Consider the following 14243-nt stretch of genomic DNA (forward strand, 5'->3'; position numbering starts at 1 on the left):
ACTGTACAAACTAAATGTGTTGAGTTACAAAATGTGTTTGTGTGTGTGTGTGTGTGTGTGTGTGTGAGTCAGTGAAAGTGTTACACTGATGTAACACATGACATAGGTGAGGTGTAGTGCATGAGTGGTGTGTGTGTGAGACAGAGGGGGAAAGTATGTGCAGTGTGTGTGTGTGTGTGTGAGAAGATATGTTACATGTAAATACAAAAATGAAGTGCATAAGTTGTGTGTGTGAGAGAGTGTATGTTCAGAGTGCATGAGTGTTGTGTGTGTTATATGTGAATATAAAAATGTAGTGCATGGGTGGTGTGTGGGTGAGTGTGTGTTCAGAGTGCACGAGTGTTGTGTATAGCAGTGAGTGTGTTACATGTAAATATAGAAATGTAGTGCATCATGCATGAGTGGTGTGCGTAAGAGAGGGTGTGTGTTGAGAGTGCATGAGCTGTATCTTATAGTGAGTGAGAGAAAGACATAGTGTGTGTTAAGAGAGTGGAGTATGTGTTCATATGAGAGAGAGAGTTAAGACAGTGCATGAGTGTTACATTTCATCTCATCTCATTATCTCTAGCTGCTTTATCCTGTTCTACAGGGTCGCAGGCAAGCTGGAGCCTATCCCAGCTGACTACGGGCAAAAGGCGGGGTACACTCTGGACAAGTCTCCAGGTCATCACAGGGCTGACACATACAACCATTCACATTCACACCTACGGTCAATTTAGAGTCACCAGTTAACCTAACCTGCATGTCTTTGGACTGTGGGGGAAACTGGAGCACCCAGAGGAAACCCACGCAGACACGGGGAGAACATGCAAACGCCGCACATAAAGGCCCTCGCCGGCCACGGGGCTCGAACCCGGACCTTCTTGCTGTGAGGCGACAGTGCTAACCACTACACCACCGTGCCGCCCCAGTGTTACATTTAAATATAAAAATTTAGTGCATGAGTTGTGTGTCTGTGTTGAGAGTGTATGAATGTTACATGTAAATATAGAAATGTAGTGCACAAATTGCGTGCGTGTGTGTGTGAGAGTGTGTGAGAGTGAGATAGACAGTGTGTTAAGAGAGTGCATAAGTGTTGTGTATGAGTGAGTGTGTTACATGTAAATATAGAAATGTGGTGCATGAGAGGGGTAGGGGGAGAGTGTGTGTGTGTGTGTGTGTGTGTGTGTGTGTGTGTGTGTGTGTGTATGTGTGTGTGTGTGTGTGTGTGTGTGTGTGAGAGAGAGAGAGGGGTAGGGGGAGAGTGTGTGTGTTGAGAGAGAGGGGTAGGGGGAGAGTGTGTGTGTTGAGAGAGAGGGGTAGGGGGAGAGTGTGTGTGTTGAGAGAGAGGGGTAGGGGGAGAGTGTGTGTGTTGAGAGAGAGGGCTAGGGGGAGAGTGTGTGTGTTGAGAGAGAGGGGTAGGGGGAGAGTGTGTGTTGAGAGGGAGGGGTAGGGGGAGTGTGTGTGTGTTGAGAGAGAGGGGTAGGGGGAGAGTGTGTGGTGTTGAGAGGGGTAGGGGAGAGTGTGTGTGTTGAGAGAGAGGGGTAGGGGGAGAGTGTGTGTGTGAGAGAGAGGGGTAGGGGGAGAGTGTGTGTGTTGAGAGGGAGGGGTAGGGGGAGTGTGTGTGTGTTGAGAGAGAGGGGTAGGGGGAGAGTGTGTGTGTTGAGAGAGAGGGGTAGGGGGAGAGTGTGTGTGTTGAGAGAGAGGGGTAGGGGGAGAGTGTGTGTGTTGAGAGAGAGGGGTAGGGGGAGAGTGTGTGTGTTGAGAGAGAGGGGTAGGGGGAGAGTGTGTGTGTGAGAGAGAGGGGTAGGGGGAGAGTGTGTGTTGAGAGAGGGGTAGGGGGAGAGTGTGTGTGAGAGAGAGGGGTAGGGGGAGAGTGTGTGTTGAGAGAATGCATGAGTGTCGTGTATGTATGAGTGTGACAATTAATAATCAATGTGTACTCCCACCAGTAACACACAACATCTCTATATTTTCATGTAACAGACAAACCTTAACTTTAAAAGTTGTATTCTGCGGTTAGAGTGAGCAAAGTGATTCACAGACAGCTAACTTGCCAACGTAATTTTCTCTTTTGAGTCGTACAATCGAAAACCACCGACGTTTTGCTTTCTATCCATGTGTGCACACAGCACAAATCCCACTGTAGCCAGATATCTATAAAGACACATATGTAGCGCCCCCATGCCTACATTACTGGCATGACATTTAAAATCATCCAAATCAACTCATTAACTATGGGGCGCCCTGAGTTCTTATCAGTAGAGGTGATAAAACAGCAGTAGTTTTGATCGGATTGGTTGTGAGTTGTTACCTTTTAATGTCCTGTAAATATACCTTTTTTAACTTTTTAACCAAGTAAGAATATTACCATGAAATAATGAATTGCAAAATGAAGTGGCTTTTTACTTTTTACTGGAAAACGATTTTAAATGAAATTACAATAAAATATGAAATGAAATACCCCTATTGTTTTGTTATTCAATAAACCAAAATACACACTCCTTAGAGTGGGTTCAAACTTAAAATGAAACTTAAAATGCTCTTATAGCAATATATGTTCAATAATCTATTGCCGCTTTTCCACTACAAACGCGGCTGAGCCGTGCCGTGCCGAGTCGAGCTGAGTCGAGCTGAGCGGGGCTGTTGGAGTTGCATTTCGACTACAACCGCGCTGAACCGCGCTGGCTGGAAGTGGGTGGACACATTGGGTGGAGTTAGCGAAAGTGGGTGGACGTCACGTGATGTCGTTAAGCAGCGCAAACAGTGACATCAGTGACAGTGGCGGAACAAGTCAGAGCTGGGCCGGGGGCGGGGCAAATGACCGGGCCCTTTATTAAAGCTTATCATAACATCATTTTAGGCTACAAAATGTCCGCAACTGCGGTGTTTACCAATTTCAACACTACCGGGTGCAACTATGTTATTTAGTACATCAAGTCCTTCAAACGAACATGTAACTCAGAAACAAAAAACATTAGGATACTGTACATGGCTCATAATAAAACATCAATAACCTATACTGCGCACATTATTTGAAGGGCATACGAATGAGCGCTCAGAGGTTGCAACGGTGACAGGAAGAGTCAGAAATAAAAGGAGGGCGGTGCAAACCTCACTGAATGCACTGTGTTTACCAATTTCAGCACTACGGGGTGCAACTATGTTATTTTGTACATTAAGTCCTTCAAACGAACATGTAACTCAGAAACAAAAAAACATTAGGCGACATACTGTACATGGCTCATAATAAAACATCAATAGCCTACTGCGCGCATTATTTGAAGGGCATACGACGAGCCTTGCGCTCCGCGAACTCGTCCACGATGCTCTGTATGTCACTGATTCAGTGAGCTTTTAAGCGGTAGTCTCACGACCCGGAGAGTAAACAATAAACATGGAGGACATGGAGTCGTTAGTGTTGCTGGTCTTGGTACTGTGGCTTGTTGTCACCGACAACGCCAACAGATACTGGCAAGAGCGTATAGATGAGGCGAGGCGCATAAGGCTTCAGAAATTCTCGTAATTCGTAATTCTTCTTCTTCCAGGTTTGCGATGTTTACAGATCCCAGCGCGCTCGCGGGGCGTGTGTGGGCATGTGAGGACACTCCTCCTCACCAATCAGTGCACAGGGGAGTGTCTGCTCACGCCCCCAACCTCACTCAGCACGGCTTGGCTCGCTTCAGCCCCACTCCAAAACGGTGCGAGTTTTAGGGGCTAAGCAGGGCTGAAGCGAGCTGAGTCGTGCTGGTTTTTGGTAGTCGAAACGCAAGCCGTGTCGGGCTGAAGTGAGCTGAAGTGAGCTGAAGTGAGCTGAAAAAGGGTAGTGGAAAAGGGCCATATGTGCCTTAGCACAAAAACACTTGAAATTAAAGTTCTCCTTTAAAATGGAAAAGATACCCTTTAAAGTAAAAATGTACCTTAGTTAAATGAAACCCTCAGTGTCCATAGAAGTCACTTTAAATGCAATAAGCAAACCCTTCAGTGCAATACCAAAGTCACTAGTAACTAACCTATGCCAGCTTTAAGATAACTAATGCCGCTTTTCCACTACAAACGCGGCTGAGCCGTGCCGTGCCGAGTCGAGCTGAGTCGGGCTGAGCGGGGCTATTGAAGTTGCATTTCGACTACAACCGCGCTGAACCGTGCTGGCTGGAAGTGGGTGGACACATTGGGTGGAGTTAGCGAAAGTGGGTGGACGTCACGTGATGTCGTTAAGCAGCGCAAACAGTGACATCAGTGACAGTGGCGGAACAAGTCAGAGCCGGGCCGGGGGCGGGGCAAATGACCGGGCATTTTATTAAAGCTTATCATAACATCATTTTAGGCTACAAAATGTCCGCAACTGCGGTGTTTACCAATTTCAACACTACCGGGTGCAACTATGTTATTTAGTACATCAAGTCCTTCAAACGAACATGTAACTCAGAAACAAAAAACATTAGGATACTGTACATGGCTCATAATAAAACATCAATAGCCTATACTGCGCACATTATTTGAAGGGCATACGAATGAGCGCTCAGAGTGGTGGCAGGAAGAGTCAGAAATAAAAGGAGGGCGGTGCAAACCTCACTGAATGCACTGTGTTTACCAATTTCAACACTCCGGGGTGCAACTATGTTATTTTGTACATTAAGTCCTTCAAACGAACATGTAACTCAGAAACAAAAAAACATTCGGCGACATACTGTACATGGCTCATAATAAAACATCAATAGCCTACTGCGCGCATTATTTGATGGGCATACGGCGAGCCTTGCGCTCCGCGAACTCATCCACGATGCTCTGTATGTCACTGATTCAGTGATCTTTTCAGCGGTAGTCTCACGACCCGAATAGTAAACAATAAACATGGAGGACATGGAGTCGTTAGTATTGCTGGTCTTGGTGCTGTGGCTTGTTGTCACCTACAACGCCAACAGATACTGGCAAGAGCGTATAGATGAGGCGAGGCGCATAAGGCTTCAGAAATTCTCGTAATTCATAATTATTCTTCTTCCGGGTTTGCGGTGTTTACAGATCCCAGCGCGCTCGCGGGGCGTGTGTGGGCATGTGAGGACACTCCTCCTCACCAATCAGTGCACAGGGGAGTGTCTGCTCACGCCCCCAGCCTCAGTCGGCACGGTTTGGCTCGCTTCAGCCCCACTCCAAAATGGTGCGAGTTTTAGGGGCTAAGCAGGGCTGAAACGAGCTGAGTCGTGCTGGTTTTTGGTAGTTGAAACGCGGGCCGTGTCGGGCTGAAGTGAGCTGAAGCGAGCTGAAGTGAGCTGAAAAAGGGTAGTGGAAAAGGGCCATAAATAACCCCAAAACGTACCCAGTTGCAGGCCTGAACGATGCTCGGGTGCGTTGTGACCTTTAAAACTTAACACTGGCCGCTTCACTCAATGAGCATAAATAAAATGAAAACGAGGCCTGTACCTTGTCGTTGTGAATAGAAGAGTAGAGAAGTAGCGAGTGTTCACGTGCTGACTGCGTGCGATCATGCCGCTGAAGCGTGGACCTGGTCGTGGCTCGTTCCTCACGGGACACGCGCCTCCCGCATGGACTCCTGCAGCACCGAATCTCCCGTTCCCCCACCGCGTCACTGGTGTCGGTCGCCTTGTCCAAACGAATCCCCAACTCCTCCGGTGTTCAGGACGATTCATGCACTCAGTTCCACAAACACAGCCACCGGGTAGCACAGCAACAGTGTAGTGAACCCTCCTCACTGTCTCTGGAACTCGTGTGCTCTCGCGCCAGTTACTTGCGGTTTTCACGATGGTCTAAGATTAAAGCTTCTCACAAAACAAAAAGGAAAGTGTCCCAAAGCACATGTCTAAAGTCCACAGCTTTCTAAAGTGTTCTAGCCGAACACTTGGCTGCAGAATCTCCCCCATAGCCTGGGAAAGTTTAGGCTAAACACATGCTAGCGAGAGGAGACAAACGAGCTGACTGCCCCCTTCACCATCCTCTGACGAACTGAATTCTCTCGCGCTCTCTACTTCCCGTTACGCAACAGTTCAGGGGTCAGAGTCCTCGACCAATCAGAAATTAGGGAAATAATTTGTTAAATATTAGAAAAGGAAATAAAATACAAAATTGTAGAAAACAAAAGCATTTGGCATAGGATTATTACAAGTGCTTGGAAAATGCATTTCAAACATTTTTAACCATTTTAACATTGTTAAACCCATCAGATGAATTGAACTCAAAATATAGCACAGGGCTACACTCTCCCCCACTTAAATGGTTTACATGTCCCCATGAAACCTAGTTCCCATGAAACATGAATGAAAACATGAACTTAAATGACACAGGAAATGAAATGAAAATTTCCTTTAACCAATCTTTATGACTACACCCCTATGAACTATAGTCAAAGGCTGGTCTTTAGGCTTCCCTGCCTCATAATAAGTTAGTCTGATAACAGGTTTAATAGACCTCTTCTCATGTCTAGGGGAAGTTCTCTGAGGTTGGACTTCCTCATTCACTCTTATGGGAGAATGTCTTTCAGGTTCTGCACTACCTATTGGTTCAACAGGCGTTTCTACCTCATCGGCAGCATTAGTCTCACCATCACTAGTGCCTGCAGTGGTTTCTGACATCACATCACATTCATTCTCTTCATCATGATCAGACACACTGTCCTGCTCATCAGCAGTGTTTTGTACTTCACGTTCATGATCTCTCTCAGAGACAGGATCTTCAGGATCATCAGGTTCTGGTCTCCATCTGAACATAGGCTGAAATTCAGACTCAGACTCACTTGACACTTCATCAAGAGGATAACCTGCATTGTCTTGAGACCTCGTAACATGTGATTGATGCGTCACTGACTTTCTCTGACTCCTTGTCATGGGTCTTGTAGTTCGTTCTTGAACTTTGGACTCCTCAGAAATTCTCACCAAACTACCAATTGGCAAAATGTTGTCTCTGTGAATAGTTCTCATCTTCCCCATCCCACTCTCAGGTTTCACCCTGTAGACAGGCACATCAGGGAGCTTTTCCACTATTATGTAAGGTAAAGAGTTCCACCTACTCTGCAATTTATGTTTCCCCTTCAACCCCAAGTTCTTCAAGAGCACTCAATCACCCTTGGCTAACACTTGGTTGCGTAGGACTCTATCATAGCTCTTTTTGTTTCTCAGGTGAACCTGAGTTGCAGACTTGGTCGCTAACTCATAAGCACTCTGCAAGTCTCTTTTGAGATCTTCCATGTAACATGAATGACTGACTGGTTCTTGATCATCAGTACCGAAGCATACATCAATAGGCAATCTGGCCTCTCTGCCGAACATGATGTAGTAGGGCGAAAACCCTGTGGCATCGTTCTTGGTACTGTTGTACGTGTGTACTAATTGACTCACATGACGACTCCACTGGCACTTGTGGGTATCTCTCAAGGTTCCCAACCTAGACAGTAGTGTTCTATTAAAGCGCTCTGGTTGCGGGTCGCCTTGAGGATGATAGGGTGTCGTCCGTGACTTACGGATTCCCAAGGTCCTCAGTAGTTCCTGGATCAACCTGCTCTCGAAGTCACGGCCTTGGTCCGAGTGAATTTGAGCTGGAAGACCATAATGAATGAAGAATTTTTCGACCAATACCTTGGTGACAGTGACTGCTCGCTGATCTTTAGTTAGGTATGCTTGCGCATAGTGACTAAAATGATTGGTCACCACAAGAATGTTAGCAAATCCACTTGAGTCTGGCTCTAAAGACAGAAAATCAATACATACGAGCTCCATAGGACCTGTGGAAGTGATCTGATGTAACGGAGCAGCTCGTGGACATGGACTCTTCCACGTGACACACTTCCCACAGTTGCCTATGTATGCTTCCACTGACTCATTTTTGGCCAATAGAACCTTTCTCTTATCAGTTCTACAGTCCTCTCTACTCCCAAGTGTCCCATATCATCATGCAAAGCACGGCACACCTGCATTCTGAACTCCTTGGGTAGTTGCAACCAGAGGTGGAAAAACCCAGGTGCAGAAAGTAAAAACCCTGCCACATTTTTGCTCCAGCCAATTCAATGAACCAGCTGATCCTAATTACCACATCCCCTAAGCCAGGTTGATGAGCTAATTGGTGAAATCACCTGTGTTGAGAGCACAGGCAGAAGGAAAACCTAAGCAGGACTTTTACTTTGTCAATCCAGTTTTTCCACCTCTGGTAGCAACTGACGGTGTTCTTTCCCAGAAGCTTTGGTTGTCACTCGGTAGAGTAATCCATTTTCAAGTCTCAGTTTTGCACTTTTCTGTTTCAACAAAGACACATCTGCATCAGTAGTGTTAGATGGCCAATGGCCTGTGTTCAAAGCCTCTGTAACTACCTTGAGGACAGTGTCTTTGAGCTGAGCTCTCCGCAAATCTTCTCAGGTGAACTGTTCTAGCTGCCCAACGTTCAGGTGAGTTGCAAAAGAATAGAGCTCAGGAATGCCCTCTGCAGGAACTCCTAGTCTTTCAGCCATACACACATTCTGTGCACTCACAAGACTACAAAGCGTCTTCACATCACCCTGACACAGTTTCTTCCAGGGCTTTGCATCAACATCAGACCAGTTGTGAGAGAGTAAATCAGCATCAATATTGACCTTTCCAGGGCGATATTTGACTTCGAAATCATACGTGGCTAATGTAGCAAGCCATCTATGACCTGTTGCGTTGAGCTTCCCAGTCGTCAGCACATATGTGAGTGGATTATTATCGGTCATCACCATGAATCTCACACCGTATAGATAATCGTGGAATTTATCTACCACGGCCCACTTCAGTGCTAGAAACTCGAGCTGATGGATGTGATACCTCTGCTCCACAGCAGTCAATCCTCTGCTGGCGAATGCGATGGGACGGAGGCCTTCAGGATGAACCTGGTTTAAGATTGCTCCCAAACCTTTGAGACTTGCGTCAATATGCAACACATATCGCTTGTTAGGATCTGCGAACGCCAACACAGGCGCGTTAGTAAGGTGTCTGATGATCTCACAGAAAGCTTTGGTGCATGCATCAGTCCATCGTGCACCAGGTTCAGCCTCCTTGTAGTATTGTTGATCTTTCGCGACACTAGGCTTCTTGACTTTCCTCACCGGGGGATACCCTTTGGTTAGGTCTGTCAAAGGCTTAACAATGGAGGAGTAGTTCACAATAAATCTGCGGTAATAACCACAGAAGCCGAGGAATGACCTCAGTGACTTAAGGTCTGTAGGCTGTGGCCACTGGGTTACAGCTTCAACCTTAGCTGGATCTGTTGCAATTCCGTCCGCGGAGATGATATGGCCAAAATATTTGACTCTGGGCTGACAGAACTGGCATTTGTCCAAAGACACTTTTAGGCCTACTTCCTCGAGACAATCCAGGACCTTCATGAGTCTCTCCTCATGCTCTTCCAACGTAGCACCAAACACTATTAAATCATCAAGATAAACGAGGACTTGCAGCAAGTTCATGTCCCCAACAGCCTTCTCCATTAGACGTTGAAACTATGTCTCTCGGCTGGCCTGGGAACGCCTCAGTGTTCTTCCCGAGGAGCTGGCCGAGGTGTCTGGGGAAAGGGAAGTTTGGGCTTCCCTGCTTAGACTGCTGCCTCCGCGACCCGGTCCCGGATAAAGCGGAAGAAGACGAGACGAGACGTCGCAGGAGCTCCCATCACTCCTTGAGGCATCCGTTCAAACTGGTAGAAGCCGAGAGGACAAATGAACGCGGTCTTGTCTTTGTCTTCTTCCGCCATCGCTATTTGGTAGTAACCGCTACGAAGGTCTAAGACAGAGAACCAGCAACTTCCTGCTAAACAATCCAGTGCGTCATCGATGCGTGGTGTGGTGTATTGATCGGGTACTGTCTTGCTATTCAGAGTCCTGTAGTCTATGCACATACGCACGTTACCGTTCTTCTTTCGCACTACCACGATAGGCAAAGCATATGGACTCCTTTATCACTCCGGCATCTAACAGTTCTTGGAGATGTTTACGTATGTCCTCTATGTCTGCAGGCACCAATCATCTGGACCACTCATGAAATGGACGGGGATCAGTTAGACGAATGTTGTGCTCAACGCCTTTAGCTAAGCCAACCTCCCATTCATGGAGTGAGAACACACTGCATCGACGACATAGCTTTCTCCTAAGTCTCTCTTTCCATTCACTGGGGATAGGAGAATCTCCAAAGTCAATCAAGTTTGGGTCTAGCTCTTCAGTGTTCTGACTTTTCACAACTGGACTGGCCAAATCGGCTGACTGAACCATACCCAGGGGAGTACCTCGAGGTATAGTAACCTCCTTCTTGGTCTCATTCTGAATCAACAGAGAGAAGCAGTTTGGGTCAATGGCAGAAGCAGGAGCAACCACAGGCTGGAACACCACACCTTGAGGTAGTGGCACAGCATCACTCGTCTTGACCACAATTATGCCTTTAGGTGCTGGCTGGCAGAAATCCAGTTGACATGGCACACAGCAACTCTCCTGAGGGGTAAGGATCATTTCGTCAGGGCCCATGAACTTCACTACACCCACGGAATCATCAGTGTTCATGCCATTGGCATTAGGCAACACCAGGTCTCTCTTAGGTCCAGCATTACTGACTTTCAGGGCACAGGCCAAAGCCTCACTCTTCAGATGACCACACAGGTCAGTGAGTCTGTGGAACAGGTTAGCGTTAGTCCCTAGGATCACTGGGACCCGGTCTGGTGTGTTAGGCCCAGGGCAAATCAATGCCAACACTGACAGTGTCTCTGACTTTCTAATTAACTCCTTTGGGACTGCATGTCAACTACAATGTATCCTGAGTAAGGATAACTTGTATCACTTGGTCCCCAAATGGCTAAGCCAGACACTGGTTGGATGGGTACATCTAACAAGTGCTTCTCAGAGAATTTCTCAAAGATTATGGTTACTTGTGACCCACTATCCAGTATTGCCGTACATGGGTTGCCATTCACTTTCACCTGCACCGTAGAAGGTGGACCAATGAGACCTTTAGGAAGGAGCGTTTGTGTTTGTGCATACTTCCTGTTTATTGGAAAAACAGTTAGTGGTCTCCCTGTTTGGATTACTATCATTAGCCTGCTTGCCTTTAGCCTTGTTAAGTGAAGCTATGAGTCTCTTAATCACTTTCTTCTCATTTTCAGCAGATGAGCACTTGGTGGCGATATGGCCATGGAGAAGATGGCCATATCGCCACCAAGTGCTCATCTGCTGAAAATGAGAAGAAAGTGATTAAGAGACTCATAGCTTCACTTAACAAGGCTAAAGGCAAGCAGGCTAATGATAGTAATCCAAACAGTTTAGGCTAAACACATGCTAGCGAGAGGAGACAAACGAGCTGACTGCCCCCTTCACCATCCTCCGACGAACTGAATTCTCTCGCGCTCTCTACTTCCCGTTACGCAACACTTCAGGGGTCAGAGTCCTCGACCAATCAGAAATTAGGGAAATAATTCGTCAAATATTAGAAAAGGAAATAAAATACAAAATCGTAGAAAACAAAATCATTTGGCATAGGATTATTACAAGTGCTTGGAAAATGCATTTCAAACGTTTTTAACCATTTTAACATTGTTAAACCCATCAGATGAATTGAACCCAAAATATAGCACAGGGCTACACATATTTATCTATACGGTTGCATTTACATGTAAACAAAGGTTTCAGTCACTGAAAACGGATACTTTCGAAAACCCCGGGCAAAGTGGAGATTTCTGGAAACTCTGAATTGTCTGAGGACAGAATTGTAACTGTATGTCTACAAAGTGAGAAAACTTGGAGAGTATAAGAGATGAATAACTTGCATCCCAAATTAATCGCACGTTCTCGTAGGTTGTTGTGTTGTCGGACTAGAGCATGACTATCTGATACCACTTGCTGCTTGAATGCGCGAAATGTTTATGTGCTACGGTAATATGCATCCCCGCAGAAACCAAATAGGCGGAACAAAAATCCAGCGGGCGGAACTAACATTTCGTGGGACATATCGGTTTTATAAATTTTATTGTCTGGGCCTGGGGTGGCCAGGAGCTGCAAAGATCCACAGCGGAGATGGGAGTATCTGTCTATCGGACCACTTTAAGCTGTACAATCCACAGAGTGGGGCTTTATGGAAGAGTGGCCAGAAAAAAGCCATTGCTTCAGAAAACACATTTGGAGTTTGCCCAACAGCATGTGGGGACAAACACACGGAAGAAGATTCTTTGGTAAGATCACTAAAATTGATCTTTTTGGCCATCATGGGAAATGCCATGTGTGGTGCAAACCCAACACCCTGAGAACACCATTCCTACAGTGAAGCATGGTGGTGGCAGCATCATGCTGTGGGGATGGTTTTCATCTGCAGGGACAGGAAAGCTGGTCAGGACTGAAGGAAAGATGGATGGCAAAAAATGCAGGGCAATTCTGGAGGAAAACATATTTGAGTCAGCCAGATGTTTGAGACTGGGACAAAGGTTCACATTCTAGCAGGACAATGACCCTAAACATACTGCTAAAGCTACACTGGAGTGGTTTAAAGGGAAACATTTAAATGTCTTGGAATGGTCTAATCAAAGCCCAGACCTCAAACCGATTGAGAATCTGTGGTATAACTTGAAGATTGCTATACACCAATGAAACCCATCTAACCTGAAGGAGTTGGAGCAGTTTTGCATTGAGGAATGGGCAAAAATCCTAGTGGCTAAATGTGCTAAGCGAATAGAGACATACCTCAAGAGACTTGCAGCTGTAATTGCAGCAAAGGGTGGCTCAACAAAGTATTGACTGGGGGGGGGTGAATACCTATGCACACTCCAGATTTCTGTTTTTGCATCTTAATTATCGCTTGTGTCACAATAAAAAAACAATTTGCACCTTTAAAGTGGTAGGCATGTTGTGTAAATCAAATGGTGCTAACCCCCCCAAAATCCATTTTAATTCCAGCTTGTAATGAATGGAGATGAATACTTTTGCAAGACGCTGTATATTACACAAATGTAAATTCCTGTAAAACGCAATGATTATTGTGATCAGTAGCTTTACCTGGCACTCCGCCAAATGCTAAGCTCATCCCCTCCGTCCACCTCGAGAGGAAGTCAATGCTTTCATTCTCCAGCTCTGTTTCTCTGTTTAACAAAAGCGAATGTTTCAGTAAGGTCAGAGTCAGCTTGGAGGAGTCAGCAGTGTTGCTCGAACTGGATTCTTCCTTCAGCTCCACAGTGAGACCCTGCAATGCAGCAAACCAGTTTTATTCTTTCCTCACATGCAACTTCCATCCATTATCTGTAGCCACTTAAGGCCTCTGCATGCTCTTGCGACAAGGCTTTCGCAGATAGCTTTTCGCAGACAGTTGTAATTTATCGTTGAGCGGGGAGTAATAGGCGTGCGCAATGTTATTCACCGCCACAATGCAAGGGGGCGCGAAGTCGCAAAATCGCTAGGAGTAGTTGGTGGGTGTGGTTAGTGGAGTGTTTATCCTCCGGTTACTTATAATGACTAGAACTGGAGTCGTATAGATGTACGTACTTCCTCACTTCCTCGATCAACCGCTCTTCGTGCTGCTCCATCTTCGCTCATGTTTTTAAAAATGGCGTCGTGAAAACAAACCAAACCGGGAAAGTAGGGAAGCGGAAGTGCGTGTACAGCGGATGTAGAGTGGACCAATCAGAGCCCTCTTGTCTGCAAGGCTTCTGCGGTGGTCACGATTTTTGGGAGGTGCGCGCAGAGCATCTGCGAAGGTGGGGGGGCTATGCAGATGCTATCTGCGACGCCATCTGCGAGGACTGGGTTGTCAGCATAAATTGGCCTTTATCTTGCACAGGGTTGCAGGCAGGCTGGAGCCTATCCCAACTGACTATGTGCAAGAGGCAGGGTACACCCTGGACAAGTCACCAGGTAAATCAGGGCTGACACATAGAGACAAACAACCATTCACATCTACGGTCAATTTAGAGCCACCAGTTAGCCTAACCTACATGTCTTTGGACTGTGGGGGAAACCAGAGCACCCAGAGGAAACCCATGCAAACACAAGGAGAACATGCAAACTCCACACAGAAAGGCCCTTGTCAGCCACTGGGCTCAAACCCAGAACCTTCTTGCTGTGAGGCAACAGTGCTAACCACTACACCACCGTACCACCAATATGCAATTTATTTTTTAAAAATTTCTTCAAAAAATGGTATTATTTTCCTGAAGTGCAACTTATTCAGTCGACTGTGAATCTTTTAAATCTTTTAATAAATGGCAAGACACTCTATAAAGAAAGCCAATTATTTATGTATATTTATTAAAAAAACTACATTGCATTACTATATAGCAATGTG

The 14243-nt window shown here is 46.1% G+C and overlaps 1 protein-coding gene across 1 annotated transcript in view; it reads right to left on the reverse strand.

Annotated features, from left to right (window-relative positions):
• LOC132897460 (sex hormone-binding globulin-like) overlaps positions 1–14243 on the reverse strand; it is a 63560-nt gene that overhangs the window by 15797 nt on the left and 33520 nt on the right. The window contains exon 5 of the mRNA XM_060938727.1: positions 12962–13145. Within this exon, the coding sequence (XP_060794710.1) occupies positions 12962–13145 (184 nt within the window). The remainder of the gene's footprint in view (positions 1–12961; positions 13146–14243) is intronic.

The sequence above is a fragment of the Neoarius graeffei genome, chromosome 14, assembly GCF_027579695.1.
Source record: "Neoarius graeffei isolate fNeoGra1 chromosome 14, fNeoGra1.pri, whole genome shotgun sequence".
NCBI lineage: Eukaryota > Metazoa > Chordata > Actinopteri > Siluriformes > Ariidae > Neoarius > Neoarius graeffei.